Raw genomic sequence first — 26,188 nt, 5'->3', positions numbered from 1 at the left:
AAAATTCAGTACTAACTTTTGATAAAAGCCTCCAGTCCCAGGAATTGTAGTACTTCCCTCTTCAGTGATTGTTTTTGAGCATGTGCTCAATCGCTTTTTAAACCTGTGCCAGTTTTGGAGCATTAAGCTTATAAGGCAGTTGTTTAATTGGAATAGCATTTCCTGTATCTATGCATAATTAGAATCATAGAATCACTATAAATAGAAGCAGACCACTCAGCAGCCTATCAAGTCCACACAGACTTTCCAAAGAGCATCCCACCCTATCCCTGTAACCCTGCATTTCCCATGGCTAATCCACCTATATTGCACATCCCTAGACACTATAGGGCAATTTAGCGTGGCCAATCCACTTAACCTTCACATTTTTGGACTGAGAGAAAACCAGAGCACCCAGAGGAAACCCATGCAGACACCAGGAGACTGTGCAAACTGCCCACAGACAGTTGTCCAAGGTGGAATTAAACGGGTCCTTAGTGCTGTGAGGCACCATCACTAACCACTGAACCACCATGCCAAATTAGTCAATGCCAAATTAGATTAATACTTCCTGGTTTATTCCCACATATCTCTCCAAGCGATTGTAATAACTCTCTCAGGTCATTTTGATTTTCTTACTGAAAGAACTTCAGTAATTTATCCCAAATTTTAAGAACATCCTGAATGTCCAATTTAATTTGAGAGTTGTCCAACTCAGAATTGTTCTTCACTCTGTGTTGCAATTAGTAACACATTCTCCTTTTGCTTTACTTCCCTATCAAAATACCTTTTGAGCATATTCATGATACACTCTGTGAGATTCTTTGTATCTCGCATTCTTGACAAAAAAATTCACCTCAATTTTCTTTCGATTTGATATAAAAATCTGATTTTGTTTCCTTTTGACCTTCTACAACAGTTTGGTACATTTGAGTGGGTGGTTACAAGTCAACCACATTGCTGTGGGTCTGAAGTCACATGTAGGACACAACCGATGAAGACAGCAGATTTCCTTCCTCCGAGAAGGTTGGTGGAACAGATAACTATCAACGATGATCACTGACCATTTTACCAGACTGACTTTCAATTCCTGTTTTACTTTGTGAATCAGTGAATTAATTAATTTAAATTCTACTAGCTATCCTGATGGGATTGGAAACAATGCTCCCAAAACATTTGGTTGGGCTCTGAATTACTGGTCCAGTGACAGTATCACATTATCACCATCACTCCATGACAAAATCATCCTCTCCCCATTGCCACTTTTGTGTGTGGTCTTTCTCCAATGATCTGCCACTTATCTTTCATAAGGCAGGAGCTGGCTGCATAATAGCTACCATCTGTCTTTGCTGTTCAAGGTCTGCAGACGACTCCCACCCCCTGATAATGTACCACGAACTGAATGCTGAGATTTCTGACAGCCTAACTAGGGCTTTACATTTTAAGAATGCGTGTGCGTTTGAGACAGGGAAATTATCTGAACATTTGATTCTGATCCCAAATTGAAGATCAAGCTAAAGGTTTGAGATCTATGACCTATCATCTGACCTTAAATGCCACAGACCTGAACTGTATGTTCAGTTCCTTTATCCACAGATACTGCCAGACCTGATGAGTACTTCCAGCATTTTCTGTTTCATTAGAGATTTCCAGCATCTGCAGTATTTTGCTTCTCTATTACTGCCTTACCAATGCTTATTTTCAAATATTTTAATTTTTAACCTCTGAAAATGGTGCTCCAATTATGCTACAGACCAAAATAAAATTCTAAAATGTTGTCATGCTGGAGAAAAGACGCCATGATGGCAAGAGCTAGTTAAGACACACATATCTGTGATGATGTTACTATAGAATAGAAGTACAATCAGAATCTTTTATTGATTTCCATCAATGAAATGTACATATAATGAAACAAAATCATTTTACGAATGACTGCAAAGCCAAAGATTTATTTAATAATAGAACTAGTTAGCATTGAGTAAACAAAGATTAGTCAGAAGCTGGTTCTAATTTGCAGTATATCAGAATTTTGAGACAGTTTGCTACATTTTTATGTATTTGCATAAATATACTGCAATAGAAAATTATTAAATTAATTTCAACAGTATTAAAGAACTCAGATTTTCTAAGTCAAAAATCACAAGGTTTATCTAACCACCTCTGCACTCATATATAGAGAGAGAGAGAGAGAGGGAAATAGAGAGTAAGACAATGTTTTGTGTGTGTGGCAGTTGGACAATTTCCATCAAAATATAATCACAATATGAAATAAATTCCAGTAGTTTTCAAGAATTATAAATATCAGAAACAAGCTACATGTTTAACTAATACAATTAAAAATAAACAGCCGAATAATATGATCTTTATTTTGTTATTTTTTCCACATTTAGGATGTTTTCCATAAACTAACTTTGTAGTCTTTGTGCAAAAGCTGGTACTCATATTTGTTTTGATGTAACATTGAAACTAAATTCAGTCATAAAAATAAACACAACAGTCTGATTATTCCGAATGTTGAGAATCTCTGATTCCATGTGAAAATGTTATGGGTGTTAATTGCTCAATATAGCCAGTAAATCATTTTGCGGTTTGCAATTCTTGCGTACTAAGGCAGTTTTAAGCTTTCATAGCAACATGTCCCCACAACAGCAGACAGAAGTTAAATTCTTCAGAGTTTTCCAAAAACATTTCTAGCAATAACTTGCTATTAATGGATAACTACGGCATACGAGGGAGGGGCTGAGCTCTCTCTTCCTCTGAGTAAATTTGGGTGCAGAGCTAAATCAATACTAATGCAAAATTCCTTAGTCCTTTGCAACCACTCCTGGTTTATATGACCACTTCACACTCTGATATAGCCTGGTCCCTCTATGTAACTGACCAAAATAGGAACTTTGCTGATGACACAAAGCTGGGTGGCAGGGTGAAATGTGAGGAGGATGTTAGGAGAATACAGGGTGACCTGGACAGGCTAGGTGATTGGACGGATGCATGGCAGATGCAATTTAATGTGGGTAAATGTGTGGTTATCCACTTTGGTGGCAAGAACAGGAAAGCAGATTACTATCTAAATGGAGTCAAGTTAGGTAAAGGGGCAGTACACCGAAATCTAGGTGTTCTTGTACATCAGTCAATGAAAGCAAGCATGCAGGTAGTGAAGAAGGTTAATAGCATGCTGGCCTTCAAAACAAGAGAAATTGAGTATAGAAGCAAAGAGGTCCTTCTGCAGCTGTAGAGGGCCTTGGTGAGACCGCACCTGGAATATTGTACACAGTTTTGGTCTCCAAATTTGAGGAAAGACATTCTGGCTATTGAGGGAGTGCAGCGTAGGTTCACGAGGTCAATTCCCGGAATGGCAGGACTATTTTACACTGAAAGACTGGAGCGACTGGGCTTGTATATGCTTGAGTTTAGAAGGCTGAGAGGGGATCTGATTGAGACATATAAGATTATTAAAGGATTGGACACTCTGGAGGCAGGAAGCATGTTTCTGCTGATGGGTGAGTCCCAAACCAGAGGACACAGTTTAAAAATAAGGGGTAGGCCACTTAGAACAGATTTGAGGAGAAACTTCTTCACCCAGAGAGTGGTGGGTGTATGGAATGCTCTGCCCCAGAAGGCAGTGGAGGCCAAGTCTCTGGATACTTTCAAGAAAGACTTGGATAGAGCTCTTAAATTGAGTGGAATCAAGGGTTATGGGGATAAGGCAGGAACAGGATACTGATTGAGGATGATCAGCCATGATCATAATGAATGGTGGTGCTGGCTCGAAGGGCAGAATGGCCTACTCCTGCACCTATTGTCTATTCCAGCACTTTTGTCACCACTGAAAATTATTTCCCAAATACTATATGCTGCAGATCACCCAACGTGATTTTTTGGGGATTGTGAGGTAATTTTTCTGAAAGAAAATGTCATTGCTTGGATCACACTACATTCTTAGATAAAGGTACTGGAGTCCACGATGCTCTACAAAAGACTGTTACACCAGACTACAGAGTTGGGTAGTTCATTTGGAAGCCTGTGCAGTCAAGGTGGGTCAAATGGCTCCTTCTGTACTGTAGGATTTCATGATTCTATCATGTACTTGGGCCAATAATATCAGCTTAGATTGAGAATTTGCTCACTGATACATTACAGAGGGAATAAGTGGATACGGTTTGCAATAAATGGGAATAAACTGGAGGGGGACACAAAGAGGCTACTGTCAAATATAGACAGGTGAGCACGGGAGTGTGCATGCAAAGTCTAATATGGTGAAATGTGACATTATCCATGTTGGTAGGAAGAATAGAAAAACAAATTTTTTAAAAAGAAAGAGGAGTAAATGTTCCAATGCATAGGCCAGTGATTCCCCACTAAGATGCCATTAAAATGGTTGTGATCCAACTCTGAGACCTGTGAGAGTGGATTGAGGGGAGTGGGTGGGTTGTAGCAGAACCTGGATTAGTGGTGCTGGAAGAGCACAGCAAATCTGGTTTCCAGCATCTGCAGTCATTGTTTTTACCTTTGTAGCAGAACCTGTCAAAGAAGATTGAGGAAGTCAGGTGGTTGGGAAAGGAGACCTGTGAGACAGGATTGAGGGTGGGGGTGACAGGGGGTTGGGTGGAGGAAATCAGTGAGAGAATTGAGGGAGTGGGGTGATTGGGAGAGAAGATCTGTGAGAGTATTGAGGATAGGGGGAAGATTGGTTGGAGGAGACCTGTGAGAAAGGATTGAGGGCGTGGGTGGTGGGATGGGGATGGGGACTTGCAGTTGGGTGGAGGACTTGAGTGTGGTGGAAAAGCACAGCAGGTCAGGCAGCATCCGAAGAGCAAGAGAATCAATGTGCCAGAAATGTCGATTGTCCAGCTCCTTGGATGCTGCCTGACCTGCTGTGCTTTTCCAGCACCACACTCTTGACTCTGATCTCCAGCAACTGCACTACTCACTTTCTCCTAGTTGGGTGGAGGAGACCTGCGAGAGAGGATTGAGGGCGTGGGCACTGGGGTGGGTGTTGGGTTTGGTTGGAAGAGATCTGAGAGAGAGAGGGTTTAGGGTGCAGTGGGAATTGGGGGAGGTGACCTGTGAGGTTGGAGGCTTAGGATAAGAGGTCATTTATTTAGGACTAGGAATGGACATCACAAATCAGAAGACTGAGAGGGTTGCAAATCTATGACTTTCCCAATCCCAGAAAGGTATAGATGCCCACTTGTTGAGTATATATTCAAGTTTAAGATTGACAAATGTTTGGGCACTAAGGGAATCAAGGAATATTATTTTGGGTTATGGTGGAGAATAGAACTGAGATAGAAGATCAACCATGATCATATTAAATGATAATGACTTGAGAGGCCACATGTCCAATTCCTTTTCATATTGTGTTTGCAGTTGTGCTTTCTTACTATGCATACATCTTGGCTTGATGGTGTGTGAACTTGTTTCCTTAACATAGCATCAAGAAGATAAAGAAAGACTTTTGGGCAGATGTTCTGTACTTTCCTGACACTATTGCTGGCAATAGTGATGCCAAATTGACAATTAAAATTCAGGTTAAAGAGAGCTCATTTGGTGATCAGAGGAGTTGCCCTTCATGTCCTGGCCAATATTTGTTTTGAAATCATCAGGCTGAACGGTGACCTTATATAGAGGTTTAGAAAATGACTAGGAGCATGGAGAGAGTGAATAGTCAAGGTCTTTTCCCCAGTGGGTGGTAGTGGCATCCAAAAGAGGGTATAGGTTTAAGGTGAGAGGGGAAAGATTTAGAAAGGACCAAAAGGGAAAGTTTGTTAATGCAGAGGGTGGTGTGTGTATGAAATGAAGTGCCGAAGGAGGTGGTGGAGACAATAAAACTACAGATGCTGGAACCCCAACTATACAAGTGGGAGGCTGGAAGAACACAGCAAGCCAGGCAGCAACAGGAGGTGGAGAAGTTGACGTTTTGGGAGTAACCCTTCTCCCCCTCCTGATGCTACCTGGCTTGCTGTGTTCTCCCAGCCTCCTGCCTGTCCCCCCTGATGCTGCCTGGCTTGCTGTGTTCTCCCAGCCTCCTGCCTGTCCCCCCTGATGCTGCCTGGCTTGCTGTGTTCTCCCAGTTTCCTGAGGACATGGTGGAGGCTAGCACATTACAACACTTAAAAGGCATCTGGATGGGTATATGAATAGGAAGGGTTTAGAGCGATATGGGTTAAATACTGGCAAATGGGACTAGATTAGGTTAGGATGTCTAATTTGCATGGACGAGTTGGACCAGTGAGCCTGTTTCAATGCTGTACATCTCTGACTCTGAGGACCAACACCCGATCATTATCTTTGCTGTTGGTGGGAGCCTGTTGCGAATTGGTTGCTGCATTTTTAAAATTGAACCAGTGACTTCACTTCAAGTGTACTTCAACACCCACAAAGTACTTTGGAACATCTGCATGCCATGAAAAGTGATATACAGGATACAAGTCTTTCTACTTGTCCATAATCATGAACTCACTTAAAACCAATGGGTTAACAACTGTGCTAAAACTGCACAGGAGTGAATTTTAAGCATGTATCTCTTGCAGAAATTGAAATTCTGTCATTCTCAGTAGCATTTTAAAAATGAAATTATACAAAATAATTAGGACAGGTGGAAACCAAATAGTCAGGCACTAAGGGCGGCACGGTGGCACAGTGGTTAGCACTGCTGCTTCACAGCGCCAGAGACCTGGGTTCAATTCCCGCCTCAGGCAACTGACTGTGTGGAGTTTGCACGTTCTCCCCGTGTCTGCGTGGGTTTCCTCCGGGTGCTCCGGTTTCCTCCCACAGTCCAAAGATGTGCAGGTCAGGTGAATTGGCCATGCTAAATTGCCCGTAGTGTTAGGTAAGGGGTAAATGTAGGGGTATGGGTGGGTTGCGCTTCGGCGGGGCGGTGTGGACTTGTTGGGCCGAAGGGCCTGTCTCCACACTGTAAGTAATCTAATCTAATCTAATCTTGTGCTGGTATTTATCACATCTATCAATTCATTTGGAGCAATTTAATGTCCATTCAGGCAACACCTTTCTGATACATCAATGGTTAGACTCTCGTCTAACTTTGGTCATTTTACACAAGAAAGCCAGGTAAGTTTGTTAAAATTGGATGGGTCACTTCTTTGAATGTGACCAGACCTCTATTATACTCAGAACATGAGTTGTTATGCCCGTGAAAACATTTACTTGTGAATCAGAATTTGTGATGCAAACCTTTCCTTTGCTGAAGAAACTGAGCTTCTGAAAACTGTACAATGATGATGTGAATCATCCTAAAACACTCTGGGTATCAGGCGGTAAGCCACTGCATCAGTATAATGTCTCCAGTCCTTGTTATACTTGCTTGAGCAGCGATGTTCATCCCTAATACAACGATGGACCAGCAAAATTGACATGTAGGTGATATAGAAATAAGGCAGGAGGTGTGAAAACCCACAAGCCAAGCAGTAGGATAGTGAACCCATGAGATCCCCAGTGTAGTTAAAATGGCGAGCCAGGCCCCAGAACCCAGAGATCATCAGCTTACTGTGGTGCTTCTTACCATCATTGGATAAGTAGGAGCATTCAATATAGTCAGGTTTCTTGCCCCAGATCTTGCAATTTCCATCTGTGCGTCTGAAGAGGTCTTTCTGATGGTTTGTCATTCTGAAGATATAATAGCCAATCAGTCCCAGGAGAAGCACTCCGATTGCACTGGGAGTTGAGAGTTGTACTGGGTTGTAGACTAGGTACAGGCCCTGTGACATTGAAAACAAAAAGAACTCTCAATTTTCCGTTCTTTATGATGACAGTTGCTGAGCCAGAATTATCCATGCAGAGATATTCTCCACAATTACAACAGCATCAAGTGTGAAATACATCGTTAATCCCCCATCTTTTTGAGGCTCGATCTGGCACACAATCCTCCTGGGTTTGACCATGTAAATGTGATTTGCTTGTGGTATATGGTTTTCCATATAATTTACATTACTAGCTAGACTGCATCACTAATGATGTCAAATGGAAGCTAAAAATGATAAAGTGTCCAATGAAGTACATGTCTCTCAGAGATAACGTTTATCAATTTGAACTTGTACAGTGTCTGACCCCCTGTTTGTCTAAGACTCTCAGAACCTGCTCATGATCTTTCTACACTCGTAACATTAAAAACAAACGGAGACATTAAGTTGGCAATGCTCACAGTTCAAACCGAAGATTCTGTTGAGAGGCATCATGTAGCACTCCAGTGCAGCACTGAGGGTGGCTGAAATGTAGGAGGTGCTATTTTATAGGCAGGTTCAAACTCAGGTTCCAACACCATATTTTGGTGACTCAGGAGTGCGGATGCTAAAGATTGGATTCCACTGATATTTTTATTATTTATTGAGATGTGGATATTTGGTACCCACACCTAATTGACTTTGAATGGTTTGCTGGGGCCATTTCAGAATCCCTTTCCAAGCAGTTCCAGTTCTGCTTCAATGTTGGAATGACCCAACAACATGGAAAATTGTCCAGGTATGTCCTGTACACAAAAAGCAGGACAAATCCATACTGTCTGAGCAATCTAGTCTCAACCAGCAGTAAACTCATGCAATGTGTCATCAACAGTGTTATCAAGCAGCACCTGCTAAGCAATAACCTGCTCACTGATGCTTCGTTTGGGTTCCACCAAGGCCAGTCAGCTCCTGACCTCATTACAGCTTTGGTTCAAACATGGATAAAAGAGCTGAATTCCAGGGGGGGGGGGGGGGGGGGGGCGCGGAGAGAGTGACAGCCCTTCACATCAAGGCTGTATTTGACAGAGTATGGCATTCAGGAGCCCTAGCGAAACTAGAGTAAATTGAAACTGGAAGTGGGATCCATCTGAGGAAATCTCTCTCCTGAGGTAATACTTGTTGGAAAGGAAGATGGTCGTGGTTGTTGAAGGTCAGTCATCTCAGGTGTAAGAGCTCCTCTGGGCAGTGCCCTGGGCCCAGCCATTTTCAGCTACTTCATCAATCACCTTCCCTCCATCATACGGTCAAAAGTGGGGATATTCACTAATATTTGGCACCATTCATGACCCCTCAGACCCTGAAGCTGTACAAGTCCAAATACAGAAGACCTGGACAATATCCACTTCCTTCAATTTTTCATTTCCATAACTCTTGCTACTTGTGCTTTAATTTTTGGGTAAATTCTACTTGTGTCAATTTCACTTCTGGGCGTCAGTGAGGGTGGTTTTTAACAAGGTGCTAAATTCCCTCCTCCCCCATCATCTGAAGAAGGCAGTGTGCCAACTCCACCTCCACTCCAGCAGAAAACCGAGCAAGCAAGAGAGAAGACCCCCATCCTCATTGCGACAGCAGGTCCTATTTTTCAGAGACGCTGACTCGTCAAATGGTTGGCAGCTCTCGAGCCTTGGCAGTGCCAGCTGGATTCCCATGGCTCGGGCTACAATGGTCACTTGACCACCAGGAACTGGAGTCTGAGTATCAGGGAATTGTGGGACAAAGCTTGGAAGGTGTTGGAGAGGGGTAGGTTTGGACTCATTGAGGTGGAGGAGAACTGGAGAAAGCTGGACAGGGGATAATTGCTGTATGAGCGCCAGAGACCCATCAAGGAAATACTACTTCCTGCACCCACATGCTGCCAGACTGGGCACTCGTTGTGGGCTATCCTGTCAGTGATAAATCCCAGTAGCAGAGATGTAAAGCCTCTAAATGGGCAGTAATTAGATTACATTACATTACATTACAGTGTGGAAACAGGCCCTTCGGCCCAACAAGTCCACACTGACCCGCCGAAGTGCAACCCACCCATACCCCTATATTTACCCCTTACCTAACACTACGGGCAATTTAGCATAGCCAATTCACCCGACCTGCACATCTTTGGACTGTGGGAGGAAACCGGAGCACCCGGAGGAAACCCACGCAGACACGGGGAGAACGTGCAAACTCCACACAGTCAGTCGCCTGAGGCGGGAATTGAACCCGGGTCTCTAGCACTGTGAGGCAGCAGTGCTAACCACTGTGCCACCGTGGGTGGTTAACATTGCAGCGTGGGCCTGGGGAGGGCTAGGTGGATCGGTAGCAGCCAATGTCTAGTTTAGACAGGTCCAGGGAGTGTACATCAGGAGTGTACATCAGGAGCCAATAACCGGGTTTTGGTGCTGTGGGGATGAGGGGTGTGGGCTACTATATTCTGTCTCTCTGCTCTGCAACCCACAATGGGAGATGTTAATAAATCCCGGCTTACTATTCTGCTTGAGTTAGAAGTCGTAGCATTTATAATTCCTCTATTAAGGTGCACCTGGAAAACAAACCTGAGCGCAAAGTATCTATTGATATCTATCTATTAAAATCATGTTACCTGCAGAGTGTAAAGGTATGGCAGCCAGACACAGTCACCCCAACCCAGGTACCAGCCAAAATGGTCATGGCAAATATCAATTGTCTTCAGATACCACGCTTCATTCCAGAAGAAATCCAGCACATAAATGGCCTAAAAATAGTCAATCATTCATTTTACAGTTGTCACATGAAAAACAGTTAACAAGTTATGAGACACTTTATGAATGTTTCATACAAAAACAATCTGCATTCTATTGTAAAACTTCCCAAGGTGCTTCACTAATCATGGTTATCAAATAATACCAAGGTGACACCAAGGTACATAAGACCATATATTGAAAAATGTAGGGTCTTCAAAGAGGAGAGACGTAGGTGGGAGGTTTAGGGATAGAATTCCAGAGGTTGGGAATGGCATGGCCGAAATGACGGACAAATTAAAATTGATGCACAAGAGGCCAGACGAGATAGTTCAGAGGATCCCACGATGTTACAGAGTAGGGGAGATGGTGATGCAGTAGTGAGGTCAATAGATTAGTCATAGAGAAGCCCGGGCTAATGCCCTGGGGACATGGGGTTCAATTCTCATTATGCTTGGTGGAATTTGAATTCAATTAATAAATCTGGAACTGAAAGCTATTCTCAGAAATACTGACCATGAAAGTATCACTGATTGTTGTAAAATGCTTTCTGGCTCTGAGGGAAGCCAGTCTGGCCTAATATGACTCCATGGCCACAGTAATGTGGTTGACTCTTAACTGCCCTCTGAAACAGCCTGAGCAAGCATATCACTTGAAGGGCAATTAGGGAATGAGCAGGAATAAGTCGAGAGTGTGGTGCTGGAAAAGCACAGCAGGTCAGGCAACATCTGAGGAGCAGGAGAATTGACGTTTCGGGCATAAGCCCTTCATCAGGAATCCTGAAACGTTGATTCTCCTGGAGTGTAAGTGTTGACTCAAATCTAAACTCAGGATTTTAGATTATAAACAGGTCAGAAACTAGAGAATGTAGTGGGGACTGCAAACAATGAGTTTGAACTTCCCAGCCTTTAGCTGGCATAAAATGAATGATCGAATGCTAAATGTTGCACAAGATGCAAGATTAATTAGAGCGAGTGTATGGTTTCGGAGCGGTGGCAGTAGGTGAGGCTAGGTGATATTAACGTATTTCTGGAAATTAGTTTTCGAATAAAGTTGCTAAACAGCTGCATGTAGATATCAAAAAGGATTTCCTTTGCCTCTTCCTCATATCCTTTTCAAATGTTCATCTACTTTCTCTTTAAAAGTTGTTATGAATTCTGTTCCCAGCACAGTCATTAGTCGGGAAATTCTTTATACAAGAAGAATCATAAACTGTCTCTGTATGCTTTTGGTGTGAAATCAGACCATTGAAACTAATTACTTCCTCACATTAGTGTCTGCCAGTGTGTCATTCCACTGTAGGGTTCCTAGGCATATTCCTGGGTTATTTAAAGCTTTTCCAAGGAGACACAAAAATATAATTACCTGCAGCACATTCACCAAGATCATGGAATTTGTCACGTGACCGTACAGCTCTAGTTGCTTGGCAGCAAAGGAAAGGTTAATGAGAGTCCATGCCACAATACCAGGACGACCATTAAAGAAGAGCTTGAAGTCAAACCATGCTCCTATACGTGGATTAAACTCAATCCCCATCATGTAATCGTAGAAGAAATTTCCAGTGAACTTGCTAAAGAAAGGGAATAAACACGTGAAAACTGTACTTCCCATTTCAATAGACACAGTGGCGTAATAATGACAATGCTTTTGTATTGCTATTCATTCCCTTCTTTATGAGTTGCTCATTGGTGAATTTGTTACAGAGAGGTGCATGCATTTACCAGGCTTAACACCAACACCAGTGATTCACCGTTTACAACAACAGCATGCCTTCAGCATGGACAAAACAGTCCAAGGTGCTTCCCAGAGGCACACAGATAAATGTGAACATTGAAAATATTTTTGAGGGGACAGAATTAAAAACAGGGTTTAGGAAGTGGATTCAAGTGTGGATAAGGTGGCCGAAAATCAGGCTACCAAAGGTAAGCAAATGGATGGAGGTACTCACATAGTAGACCAGAGTCAGAGTGGTAGAGAATGCAGGGGGGTACTGTGTAGATGCTGATGTCATGTTGGAGAGCAGGGAGAAGTTTTATAATTGGTCTTGGGATGTGGGCATCACTAGTTGGGCCAGCAATTATTGTCCATCCCTAATTACTGGCTTGCTAGGGTGATTTCAGAGGGTACTTAAGAGTCATCCACATTGCTGGGTCTGGAGTCACATGAAGGCCAGATCAGAGCACTTCAGATGCCGGAGATCAGAGTCGAGAGAGTGGTGCTAGAAAAGCACAGCAGGTCAGGCAGCATCTGAGGAGCAGGAGAATCGACGTTTCGGGCATAAGCCCTTCATCAGGAGTAAAGCTGGGAGCCTCGGGGGTGAAGATATAAATGGGAGGGGGGAGGGGGGAGGGACTGGGGAGAAGGTAGCTGAGAGTGCAATAGGTGGATGGAAGTGGGGGTAAAGGTGAGAGGTCAGAGAGGATGTGGAAGGCTCCTTTGCGGCCTCTGATAGAGGTGGTGGGGGGGGAAGGAGGTGTGGGCTCAGGTTTTGAAATTCCTGGCACCCTTGCTTGCCACCGCAGGAGCCTGCCACATCTATCAAATTCCACCTGCAGTTCCACACATGTCACTTACTGTATCCGTTGCTCCCGAAGCAGTCGCCTTTACATTGGGGAGACTGGACGCCTTCTCGCAGAGCACCTTAGGGAACATCTCCGGGACACCCGCACCAATCAACCCCACCGCCCGTGGCCAAACATTTCAATTTCTCCTCCCACTCTGCGGAGGACATGCAGGTCCTGGGCCTCTTCCATTGCCACTCCCTTAACCACACGACACCTGGAGGAAGAACTCCTCATCTTCTGCCTTGGAACTGTCCAACCCCAGGGCATCAATGTGGACTTCACCAGTTTCCTCATTTCCCCTCCCCCTACCTTACCCCAGTTCCAACCTTCCAGCTCAGCACCATCCTCATGACCTGTCCCACCTGTCAATCTTCCTTCCCACCTATCCGCTCCATCCTCCTCTCTGACCTATCACCTTTACCCCCATTTCCATCCAGCTATTGCACTCTTAGCTACCTTCTCCCCAGCCCCACCCCCCTCCCATTTATGTCTCCACCCCCCGAGGCTCCCAGCCTAATTCCTGATGAAGGGTTTATGCCCGATACGTCGATTCTCCTGCTCCTCGGATGCTGCCTGATCTGCTGTGCTTTTCCAGCACCACACTCTCGACTCTGAAGGCCAGCTCAGGTAAGGTTGGCAGATAACCTTACCTAAATTATATTAATGAACCAGATAGGTTTTTACATTTGTTTTTAATTTCAAATTTTAATTCATTCAAATTTCACCATCTGCCATGGTGGGAATCAAACCCATTACTCCACACTGGTAGTTCTGTGACAATATGGAAATAGGCCAACTAGAGAGGAGGCCAATTTAGATGTGGTGCTTGGCAATGGACCAGGTTGGGTGTCTCTGTGATAGTGATCACAATTCTCTGAGTCGAGATTGTGGTGCTGGAAAAGCACAGCAGGTCAGGCAGTATCTGAGGGGCAGGAAAATTGACGTTTCTGGCATAAGGCCTTCATCAGGATTTATGTCTGAAATGTCAATTCTTCTGCTCCTTGAATGCTGCCTGACCTGCTGTAATTTTCCACCACCACACTCTCAACTCTTATTTCCAGCATCTACAGTCTCACTTTTTTCTAGATGATCACAACTCCCTGACCTTTACTATAGTCATGGAAATGGATAGGAACAGATGGTATGGGGAAGTATTTCACTGGGGGAGGGGAAATTACAATGCTATTAGGCAGGAACTGTGGAGCATAAATTGCGAACAAATGTTCTCAGAGAAATGCACAACAGAAATGTGGAGGTTGATTGGAGAGCACTTGCTGCGAGTTCTGGATTGGTTTGTCCCACTGAGGCAAGTAAGGGATGGTAGGGTGAAGGAACCTTGGATGACGAGAGATGTGGAGCATCTAATCAAGAGGAAGAAGAAAGCTTATGTAAGATTGACGGAGCAAGGATCATTCAGGCCTTTAGAGGGTTACAATGTAGCCAGAAAGGAACTGAAGAATGGACTTAGGAGAGTTAGAAGGAGGCATGAAAAAGCTTTAGAGGATAGGATGAAGGAAAACCCCAAGGCATTCTACACTTATGCGAGGAACAAGAAGACACCTAGAGTGAGGGTAGGGCTGATAAGGGATAGTGGAGGGAACTTGTGTCCTCACTGTGCACAGGAGTAGTATCAGATGTTTGGAGGGTGGCAAATGTTGCTCCCTTGTTCAAGAAAGGGAATAGGGATAACCCTGGGAATGACAGACCATTCAGTCTTACATTGTTGGTGGGCAAATTACTGGAGAGGATTCTGAGAGACAGGAATTATGATTATTTGGAAAGCATAGTTTGATTAGAGATAGTCAGCATGGCTTTGTGAGGGGCAGGTCATGCCTCACAAACTTTACTGAATTTTTTGAAGACGTGACAAAAACACATTGATGAAGGCAGAGCAGTAGATATAGTGTGTTTGCATTTTTGCAAGGCATTTGATAAGTATCCCCATTGTAGGCTCATTTAAAAAGCAAAGAGGCATGGGATACAGGGAAATTTGGTTGCCTGGATACAGCATTGGCTAGCCCATAGAAGACAGAGGTTCATAGTAGATGGAAAGTATTCAGCCTGAAACTTGATGACCAGTGGTGATCCATGGGGATCTAATTTGGGACCTCTCCTCTTTGTGATTTTTATAAATTACTTTGATGAGGAATTGGAAGGGTGTTTTAGTAAGTTTGCTGATGACACAATAGTTGGTGGAGTTGTGGATAGTGTGGAGAGCTGTTGTCGATTGCAGTGGGACATTGACAGCATGCAGAGTCATAAAGATGTACAGCACGGAAACAGACCCTTCGCTCTAACCTGTCCATGCCGACCAGATATCCCAATCCAATCTGGTCCCACCTGCCAGCACCCGGCCCATATCCCTCCAAACCCTTCCTATTCATATACCCATCCAGATGCCTCTTAAATGTTGCAATTGTACCAGCCTCCATCACTTCCTCTGGCAGCTCATTTCATACACGTACCATCCTCTATGTGAAAAAGAGTTGGGCTGATAAGTGGCAAATGGAGTTCAATCTGGAAAAGTGTGAAGTGATTCATTTTGGAAGGTTGAATTTGAATGCAGAAATACAGGGTTAAAGGTAGGATTCTTGGCAGTGTGGAGGAACAGAGAGATTTTGGGGTCCACATCCATAGATCCTTCAAAGATCCACCCAATTTAACAGAGTTGTTAAAAAGGCATATGGTATGTTGGCTTTCATTAGCAGGGGGATTGAGTTTAAGACCACGAGGTTATGCTGCAGCTCTAAAAAAAAACCCTGGTTAGACCACACTTCAAATATTGTGTTCAGTTTTAGTTGCTACATTATAGGAAGGATGTGGAAGCTTTAGAGAGGGTGCAGAGGAGATTCACCGGGATGCTGTCTGGACTGGAGGGAATGTCTTATGAAGAAAGGTTGAAGGAGCTTGGGTTTTTCTCATTGGAATGAAGAAGGAAGAGAGGTCACTTGATAGAGGTCTACAAGATGATGAGAGGCATAGATAGAGTGGATAGCCAGAGACTTTTTCCCAGGGTGGAAATGGCTATCACAAGGGGGAATAATTTTAAGGTGATTGGAGGAGGGTTTAGGGGAGATGTCAGAGGTCAGTTCTTTACACAAAGGGTGGTGGATGCATGGAATGCACTGCCAGCAATGGTAGTAGAGTCAGAGACATTAGGGACATTTAAGCGACTCTTGGATAGGCAAATGGAACACAGTACAATGAAGGGCAAGCAGATTAGTTTGATCTTAGAGTAGGATAAAAGGCTGGCACAACATAGAGGGCTGAAAGGTCTGTACTGTGCTTTACTGTTCTATGTTCTAATATCACTACATCCCTTCCACCCCCTTACATGTGATGCTGGAGAATGTTGCTAATAGACAAAAGAGAGAGACTACGGAGGAATTTACATTTGAAGCACTGAGAGACTGGAAACCAATGAAAGGAGAGGGAATGGCGAACAGGAGTTTGCACAAAATCAGATTCCGGTGTAAGAGATCTGGAGGAGCTGATGTTTTACGAAGGGTGAAGGATGGGAAACCAGCCAGCCATGATTAGAATCATTAGGCCTGGGGTCATAAAGGCTTCAACGCAGATGGCCCAACGCAGGATAGACAGCAACCAATGAACTGATGATATTCATAGTCTGGACCTAGAAGCTCAACTCGAGGTTGAACAGGATACTGTGGTTTGTGAAAATCTGATCCACTTTGGGGATGTTGATGGTGGGGCCAGAGTCACTAACACCCCAGGACTTCCATGGAGACTTCTAGAATTACAGAAGAATTTGAAGCAAACCCAACAAGAAAAACAGAGCATATTTTAAAAATGCAAATTTTTAATTTGGAGAAATATTCATGAAGATTCTTAAATGGACACAGTAATTGGAAGCTATGTATTAAAATCTCTGGGAATACAATTGACCACAGTTAGTAACTTCAGGTGAAGGCAGCAGCTCAATGCTGAGCTTAAATACAGCTTAACTGGGGGGAAAAACAAAGTGAAAAATCCCTCAACTACATCGAGGGATATAGTTGAAAGGCAGGTAACTGGAGTTAACTGACAGATCTGCCTTGATTTGACGGAATAGCCATGGGGAATTCTGAATGGCTAATTTCTGTTCCTGAATAAATACTGAATGTTTGAAATGCAAACTGAATTCTAATAGCTTTCAGTAGAACAGAAGAAGATGGCTTTCCTGTTTCAGTGTTTCAGTCCAATATTGTCAAGGTAACGGGGTTCATTCGAGATTTGGTGGAGGTTTCTTGTCATCATACATGTGGAAGTTGGTCCCATTGCTGCAGATCAAGTCAGCAAGGCACACCACACAAACGAGGAAAAGGTAATTGGCTTTGGATAGATAAAGGATGCAAACAATGAAGCTCTGAATGTTTGTTAGCTTTTTGTCTACCGTCTATTTGTCGTGATGAGTGTTACATTATAGATTACTGTCTGGCCCTGCAGCTAAGTGGCAATATTGGGTTTACGGATAGATTTTAATAGAAGAGATAACCAACCCAAACGTACAAAGGCTAAGAGCAAAATAAAGGTCTGACATTCCCATGTGGCTGGATGGCCATAAAATATTACAACATCACAGAATTAGGCCATACTTTCCATTGAGTCTGCTCTGACAGAGGGGCAGTAAACTTGCTGTAAGCTAGAGAGAGGAAGGAGCAGCTGGAAGAGGGACAATGCAGCACAGTCACAGGCAATCAGATGGCTCTCTTTAGAGTTGCGTCAATGTTGTGGGAGAGTTGAAAACCTCACCAAAGTTCTGAGTTGGAAGCAATGGTTTTGAAGACGAATTTGGAGACAAAGGAAGTAGTTCAGAAGGTCTGTGGGGCAAAGAATGAGGTGGTAATAGCAGTTTGTAGAGAAGGGATACAGTGCCAAAGATATTTATAATGGCAGCTTAGATCAGAGTGGTGCTGGAAAAGCACAGGAGGAAAATCGATGTTTCGGGCAAAAGCCCTTCAAAAGGCAGTCTGCTCACTGGCAATCCAGTACTATTTCATAAATCTCTCCAATATACCAAAAAGAACACAGAGACAAATCAAGAACAAGGCTGTCATTGAATAATTCTTCAAATCACTGTTACAGATTAAATTCTTACCGGTCGTTGGCATTAGTGGGAAAGAGGTATGCCTTCACCATAGCAAATGTTGCCACAGTATAGCCCAGAATGTTGGCACACCACAACAGAGGAATCCAATTATCAAACAGGATTGTGGGAGAAAACCAATGAAAATAGTTGGCATTGGCAATCCAGAGCACGTGGGTAATAATCCATGCCTGTAGTCCATTGACTTCATATTTATTGATCCGACCTGTTGGGTGAATATACTATTTTAAGGTTCTTGGTCTTTTGAAATCAACTCTGAAAATATTGTAATAATCTTCATCTTAATCTTAATCTTTCTCGAACTGACTCAAACAAATAACAACTTGCATTTAGATAAGATTTTTCATGTCGCAACAAATCCCACAGAGTGGTAACCAGCAAAATCTGACACGGAACCACAAAGGGAGATATTAAGCATTTATATTATTACAAAGGGAGATAAGCAAAGATTTGGGCAAGGTGCAGATTGTAAAGAGTGCCTTAAAGGAGGAAAAAAAAGAAATCTAGAGAGGCCAAGTGACTTAGGAAAGGATCCAGAGCTTGGGAAGCTGGAGGATGGCTCACTTTGTCATTATGAGAAGGTGAGGACTGCAGATGCTGGAGATCAGAGCTGAAAATGTGTTGCTGGAAAAGCGCAGCAGGTTAGGCAGCACAGTCTGATTCCTGAAGAAGGGCTCATGCCCGAAACATCGATTCTCCTGCTCCTTGGATGCTGCCTGACCTGCTGCGCTTTTCCAGCAACACATTTTCACTTTGTCATTAACCAATAAGACCTGTGATCAGACCACAAATTACCTGCAGTATAACTTGGCCGCAGACCCCACATACAGGACAGCTAGAAATTCAGATCAGGTGTCAGGATAATTCTCCTCCAGAAATGGGTTTAAATCCCACAAAGACAGTTAATAGAGTTTGGTTTCAGTTAAAGAATCTAGATTGTAAAGTTTTATGTCAGTAATGGTGTTCATGAAGCTATGGAGTTGGCACGGTGGCTCAGTGGTTAGCACTGCTGCCTCACAGCACCAGGGACCCGAGTTTGATTCCACCGTCAGGCGACTGTCTGTGTGGAGTTTGCAGATGCTCCCCATGTCTGTGTGGCTTCTTCTGGGTGCTCCGGTTTCCTCCCACAGTCCAATGATGTGCAGGTTAATCGGATTGGCCATGCTAAGTTGCCCACCGTGTTCAGGCATGTGCAGGCTACATAGATTATCCATCATTAATATGGGGTTATGGGGAAGGGGTGGGTCTGGGTGGGATGCTCTTTGTTGGATCAGTGCAGATTCAAAAGGCCGAATGGCCTCTATCCACACTAAGGATTTTATTAGGAGACTAACAGCAAAAGGGAAGAAGCCACAATCTCTGGTGGGCACCAGTCCACATTATTAAAGCACCATTCCTCTCGACAAACTGCTATTACCACCTCATTCTTGGTTCAGGTATTCCTGACCTCTCCTGCAGAGTTCTGGGCTGATGGTTTATAAGGGACCTGAACAGAATCTTCTGCAGATATTACCTGAAAGACCATAAACTGCAGCAGCAAAAGTAGGCCATTCAGCCCGTGGAGTCTGTCCTATAATCCATACCAGATTATGATTGATCTGATAATCTTCGACTCCACTTACCTTCATTTTCCCCATAACTATTGATTAAAAATCTGTTTATCTCAGCCTTGTATATACATTAACATCCAACCTCTAAGTCCTCTGCAGTAAAGAATGACAGATTTACTCTCCTTCAAGAGAAGAAATTTCTCTCATCTGTGTCTTAAATGGGTGACCCTTTATTCTGAGATGATAACCTTTGGTCCTAGACCCTGTCACAAGGGGAAACAACCTTTCCATGTCGGCTCTGTCAAGCCCCCTAAGAACCGAGTGTATTTAAAATCACCTCTCACTCTCTGAACTCTATTGAGTACAGGCCCAATCTACTCAATCACTCCTCATAAGACAGTCCATACCTGGGATCAGCCAAGTGAATCTTCTCTGTACCACTTCCAATGCCAGAGTATCTTTCTTTAGATAAGGTACCCAAACTGTTCAAAGTATTTCAGCTCTGGTCTGACTCATGCCTTGTCCAGTTTTAGCAAGACTTCCCTATTATATACTCCAGTCCCTTTGAAATAAAGGCCAGCATTTCGTTTGCCTTCTTTATTACCTGCTGAACTTGGATGCTAGCTTTTTCTGATTCATGCACAGGGATCCCACATCCCTCTGTGTTGTAGCTTTCTGAAGTCTTTCTCCAATTAAATATAGAACATAGAACATAGAACATAGAACATTACAGCGCAGTACAGGCCCTTGGGCCCTCGATGTTGTGCCGATCCAAGCCCACCTAAACTACACTAACCCACTATCCTCCATATACCTATCCAATGCCCTCTTAAATGCCCATAAAGAGGGAGAGTCCACCACTGTTACTGGCAGGGCATTCCATGAACTAACGACTCGCTGAGTGAAGAACCTACCCCGAACATCAGTCCTATATCTACCCCCCCTTAATTTAAAGCTATGCCCCCTTGTAATACCCGACTCAATACGCGGGAAAAGGTTCATACTGTCGACCCTATCTAACCCCCTAATCATCTTGTACACCTCAATCAAGTCACCCCTAAACCTTCTTTTCTCTAGTGAAAACAGCCCCAAGTGCCTCAGTCTTTCCTCATACGATTTTCCTTCCATACCAGGCAACATCCTGGTAAACCTCCTCTGCACCCGTTCCAATGCCTCCACATCCTTCCTATAGTATGGCGACCAAAACTGCACACAATATTCCAGATGCGGCCGTACCAGAGTCTTATACAACTGCATCATGACCTCAGGACTCCGGAACTCAATTCCTCTACCAATAAAAGCCAGTACACCATATGCCTTCCTCACCGCACTATTTACCTGGGTGGCAACTTTCAGAGATCTGTGTACATGGACACCAAGATCCCTCTGCTCATCCACACTACCAAGTATCCGACCATTAGCCCAGTACCCCATCTTTTTGTTATTCTTCCCAAAGTGAATCACCTCGCACTTAGCTACATTGAATTCCATCTGCCACCTTTCTGCCCAGCTCTGCAGCTTCTCTATATCCTGCTGTAACCTGCTACATCCTTCCTCACTGTCAACAACTCCTCCGACTTTCGTATCATCCGCAAACTTGCTCACCCAACCTTCTAACCCCTCTTCCAGGTCATTTATAAAAATGACAAACAGCAATGGTCCCAAAACAGATCCTTGCGGAACACCGCTAGTGACGGCACTCCATGAAGAAACTTTGCCATCAACTACTACCCTCTGTCTTCTTCCATCCAGCCAATTCCTAATCCAAACCTCCAACTCACCCTCAATGCCATATCTCCGTATTTTCTGCAGTAGCCTACCATGGGGAACCTTATCAAACGCCTTACTAAAATCCATATATACCACATCTACCGCTTTCCCCCATCAACCTCCTTCGTCACCTTTTCAAAGAATTCAATAAGGTTTGTGAGGCACGACTTGCCCTTCACAAAACCATGCTGACTATCCTTGATCACATTATTCCTATCCAGATGTGCATAAATCCTATCCCTTACAATTCTCTCTAAGACTTTGCCCACAACAGAAGTGAGACTCACCGGCCTATAGTTACTAGGGCTATCCCTACTCCCCTTTTTGAACAAGGGAACCACATTTGCTATCCTCCAGTCTTCTGGGACTACTCCTGTAGACAAAGAGGACATAAAAATCAAGGCCAATGGCTCTGCAATCTCCTCCCTTGCTTCCCAGAGAATCCTAGGATAAATGCCATCAGGCCCAGGGGACTTATCTATTTTCACCTTTTCCAGGATTTCCAACACCTCTTCTCTACATACCTCAAAGCCATCCATTCTACTTATTTGTGCCTCAGTATTCTCATCGACAACAATGCCCTATTCCTGAGTGAATACTGAAGAAAAGTATTCATTCAGTGTCTCCCCAATCTCTTCCGCCTCCACACGCAACTTCCCCCTACTATCCTTGACTGGACCTATTCCTACCCTAGTCATTCTTTTATTCCTAACATACCTATAGAAAGCCTTAGGGTTTTCCCTAATCCTATCTACTAAGGACCTTTCATGTCCCCTCCTTGCTGCTCTAGATAGAATTCAGCTCCTCTATTCCTCCTGCCAAAGTGCATAAAATTTTCACGCATTATATTCCTTTTGCTAAGCAGTTGCATACCCTCTCAACCTGTCCATAACCCTCCACAAACTCTTTTTTTAAAATCATCCTCATCATTTGCTTTCCCACTTATTTTGTGTCATCTGCAAACTTGGCTATTGGCACATTCATTTTTTTTTCATCCAAGTCATGTATACATAATGTAACGAAACTGTAGTCCCAGCAGTAATCTTGGTGGCATTTCACTAGCCCCAGGCTCCATTATAAAAATGCTCCCCTTATGAATCAATCAATCATCTATCCGTGCTAATACACTACCTTCAGCACTATGGTCTCATTAAGTAGCCTAACATGCGGTAGCTTATCAAATGTTTCTGAAAGTAAAAGGGACACTCAGCCATGGATTTCCTGACCTAAGGACATTGCAATTAAATACTTTTGAGACACTCACTGTTGGAAAAGTGGCAACCAATTTGTACACAGAAAACGAGCAATGGGCCATCAATTCTCACCCAGCCAGTGACACCAATATCCCAGAAATTAGTTTTAAAAAACCTCCCAGGAGCTGCAAGGTGAAAATGACCAGACAGTCTCTTCTCCTGACATTGGGTAAGGGTTAAGCATTGGCTAGGACACTGGGAGAAGCTCCTGTTCATTGAATCTTTCTGTCCAATCAGAAAGCAGACAGGGATTTGTTTTGATGACCCATTTGAAATTCAGCACCTTATGGAACACAGCTCTCTGTGAATCTGCTGTCGAGTGTCAGCCTGGGTTTTAGGGGTCAGCTCTCTTTAACCATTAAACTCCAGAGGCAACAGTGAGCCGTGGCTAACTCTATATGACATAAGGGTTTTATACCAACAATAATCAGCTGATACAGGTCAATGTGTGAGCTCAAAGATCTGTTTTGGCCCCACCCAAAATATGGAGGAAGTAAGGACTACAAAATGCTGGAGTCAGAGTCGAGAGTGTGGTGCTGGAAAAGCACAGCAGGTCAGGCAGCATCTGAGAAGCAGGAGAGTTGATGTTTTGTGCATTAGCTCTTTATCAGGAATTACCATTCCTGATGAAGAGCTCATGCTCAAAATGTTGACTCTCTTGCTCCTCGGAGGCTGCCTGACCAGCCCACCCAGAATATGTGTCATAGTATTGTCTTCTCAGCTTCATCATTGAAACGGACACAGAAGGAATGACTATCGGCAATCCCCAGTCAAACAAATCCAATTGATTCTTGGATTCATTCTCACTTCACAGAATCACAACAATGCAGAAGCAGGCCATTCAGCCCATCAAGTCCACAACAACCCTCCGAAGAGCATCCCTCCCAGACCCACCCCATCGCTGTAACCCTGCAATTAGCAAGGCCAATCCACCTAAGTGCACATCTTTGGGCTGTGGGAGGAAACCCGCGCAGACACAGGGAGATTGCAAACTCCACACAGACAGGTGCCCAAGGGTGGAATCGATCCCGGTTCCCTGGCGCTGTGATGCAGCAGTGCTAACCACTGAGCCACCATGCCACCCAACTGGGAAGAAAAAGAAAATATAAAGTTGCAGCTTGTTACAGGGAATGCCAAAGTTTAGCAGCACTTCTTGAAGGCTCACACAGGACAAAATTACCCCCAAGATCACACTGACTTACCTCTGAAGGACAATAATCTCAATGGACAAACCAGAACCACCTGAGCTTTTCACCAGAAACCTTCACTCAATCCTACCCATGCAAACTCCTACAGGTCTTATTATTCGCCCAAGGGCAAGGTCAAACAGGTTTTGTTCCTCCCAGTGGTCCCCTTTATTGTACTATCTTCCATTTGCCTGTCCAAGAGTCGTTTAAATGTCCCGAATGTATCTGACTCTACTACTGCTGCTGGCAGTGCATTCTACTCACCCACCACTCTCTGAGTAAAGAGCCTACCTTTGACATCTCCTCTAAACTCTTTGTGATCTGGCATGCAATCAAAATGGGGTCAGAGTATATTATGTTCAGTTCTGCTATAGGAAAGATGTTGTTAAACGTGAAAGAGATCAGAAAAGATTTACAATTATGTTGCTGGAACTGGAGAGTTTGAGCAATATGGAGAGGCTGAATAGGCTGGGGCTATTTTCATTGGAGTGTCAGAGGCTGAGGGGTGACCTTAAAATCAAGAGGGACATGGAACGGATAAATAGATGAGATCTTTCCCCCGGGGTAGGGGAGTCCAAAACTAGAGATTTAAGGTGAGAGGGGAAAGATTTAAAAGGAACCTGAGGGGCAACGTTTTCACGCAGAGGGTGGTGCGTGCATGGAAATAGCTGCCAAGGAAGTAGTGGAGTGGGGGTATGATTTAAAAGGCACCTAGAAGAGTACATGAATAGGAAGGGTTTAGAGGGATATGGGCCAAATGCTGGCAAATGGGATTAGATTAGGTTAGGATATCTGATCGGCACGACGGGTTGAACCAAAGATTCTATTTACGTGCTGTACCACCTCTATAAATTTATAATCTACATTGGTGAACTTTAAGAATTAATGTGAAAAATGCAAGTATCTGCTTTGGAATACAAGTAAATTCCTTTCATGTTCAAATGCTTAATAGATATTACCAAAAGCAAACTTTGCACTGTCAGTATTAGGTCAAGTGGAAAACTGTTTAAGGCAGCCAGGCTGAAATTTAGTATGACAAGAAATCCTGAAGTATTATTCCACCACAATGACCATCTCCGCTCATCCCTGTTGCTATCTATGATCTTTCAAAACAAAGTAGTCTGAATGTTTTCTGACACAGTTAAGAAAACAAATTGAAAAATTCACTCACCAGCAGGAGTACATGCTCCATCTTGTACTCCACCAACATAGCCAGGTAGCAACTTGTGACAAACATCAGGCACGCACATGTACAAAAACACCTGAAAATACATGCACAGAACAAAAAAAAAGTCTTCGTAATTGGTAACAAATCAGTTTGAATGGATTGATTTATGAAGATTTAATTGCATCACCTGATAGTCTTCTCAAGACTGGGTTGGGCAAGCAGAAGAGAAGGAGAGACATTAACAGAGTGTAGCCATTTGGAAACACTAAGAATTGGAACTATCATTTCTAATGCATCCACAGTCATATGCATTTCTAAGTTATCTGATAACAATTAATAATTGACAATTTAGTTGTTTGGTAGTACAGAAATTAATGATTGCTGAAAAAAAGATATTTGACATTTTGTTTCATGTTTCATCTTCCACGTATCAGGACACATCACAAGAATTCCAATAAATAGGAAAACTCAAATTTATATGTGAGAGAGGAGCGTGCTGATTGGTTAGTATGTGGACACTAATTGGCAGAGGCATTACTATGGAGAATGCAGCAGTTATCACTGACTGACCTTTAACTTTGTTCAGAGAAAGCAGATTGATTTTGATTGTTCAAGGCATTGCCCTGAGCAATGAACCAGCGAATGATTGTTACCTATTTTGTTCACTATTACTTAGAATGAATGGGTCATTTTCTCAGGAAAGCTTGTGTCTCCTGGTGTTTAGAAGACTAAGAGGCAACTTGACTGATACATATAAGATCCTGAGGGGTCTTGACAGGTTGCAAATGGAAACAATGCTTTCACTTGTGGGAGAATCAGGAATAAGGGGTCATAGCTTACATGTAATGGGTTGTCTATTTAAGACAGAGATGAGGAGAATTTTTAACTCATACAGCGTCATGAGTCTTTTCCTCAAAAGATGGTGGAAGCTGTGTCTTTGAATAGTCATTGACTATTTTGGAGGCAGAGGTGGATAGATTCTTGATGACCTAGAGGGTCAAAGGTTACTAGGATAAGACCGTATGACCATAATAAATAGGAGCAGGAGAAGGTTGTTCCACCCCATGAGCCTGTTCCACCACTCAGTAGGATCATGGCTGACCCAACATTCCTCATGTCTACTTTCCTGCCCTTTCCCCATAACCCATGATTCCTCGACTGATCAAGAGTCTATC

General features: G+C 43.4%; 1 protein-coding gene across 5 annotated transcripts in view; it reads right to left on the bottom strand.

Moving 5' to 3' along the window:
• Nucleotides 1-1,838: 1,838 nt before the first annotated feature.
• Nucleotides 1,839-26,188, bottom strand: part of dhcr7 (7-dehydrocholesterol reductase) — a 48,686-nt gene continuing 24,336 nt past the window's right edge. For 4 of the 5 annotated variants that reach the window (XM_043705361.2, XM_043705358.2, XM_043705359.2 and 1 more), the window contains exons 4-8: nucleotides 25,017-25,107; nucleotides 18,077-18,290; nucleotides 11,780-11,984; nucleotides 10,297-10,428; nucleotides 1,839-7,697 (exon numbers count right to left, since the gene is read on the bottom strand). In XM_043705361.2, the coding sequence (XP_043561296.2) occupies nucleotides 7,233-7,697; nucleotides 10,297-10,428; nucleotides 11,780-11,984; nucleotides 18,077-18,290; nucleotides 25,017-25,107 (1,107 nt within the window). In that variant the 3' untranslated portion in view covers nucleotides 1,839-7,232. The remainder of the gene's footprint in view (nucleotides 7,698-10,296; nucleotides 10,429-11,779; nucleotides 11,985-18,076; nucleotides 18,291-25,016; nucleotides 25,108-26,188) is intronic. The other variant, XR_015760090.1, reaches the window with a different exon arrangement.

Source organism: Chiloscyllium plagiosum, unplaced genomic scaffold (genome assembly GCF_037043375.1).
Source record: "Chiloscyllium plagiosum isolate Xiang-an unplaced genomic scaffold, Cpla_swu_hap1 HiC_scaffold_18, whole genome shotgun sequence".
NCBI classification, from domain to species: Eukaryota; Metazoa; Chordata; class Chondrichthyes; order Orectolobiformes; family Hemiscylliidae; genus Chiloscyllium; species Chiloscyllium plagiosum.
The sequence above is the reverse complement of the archived record's forward strand: the minus strand, read 5'-3'. Positions and strand labels throughout refer to the sequence as shown.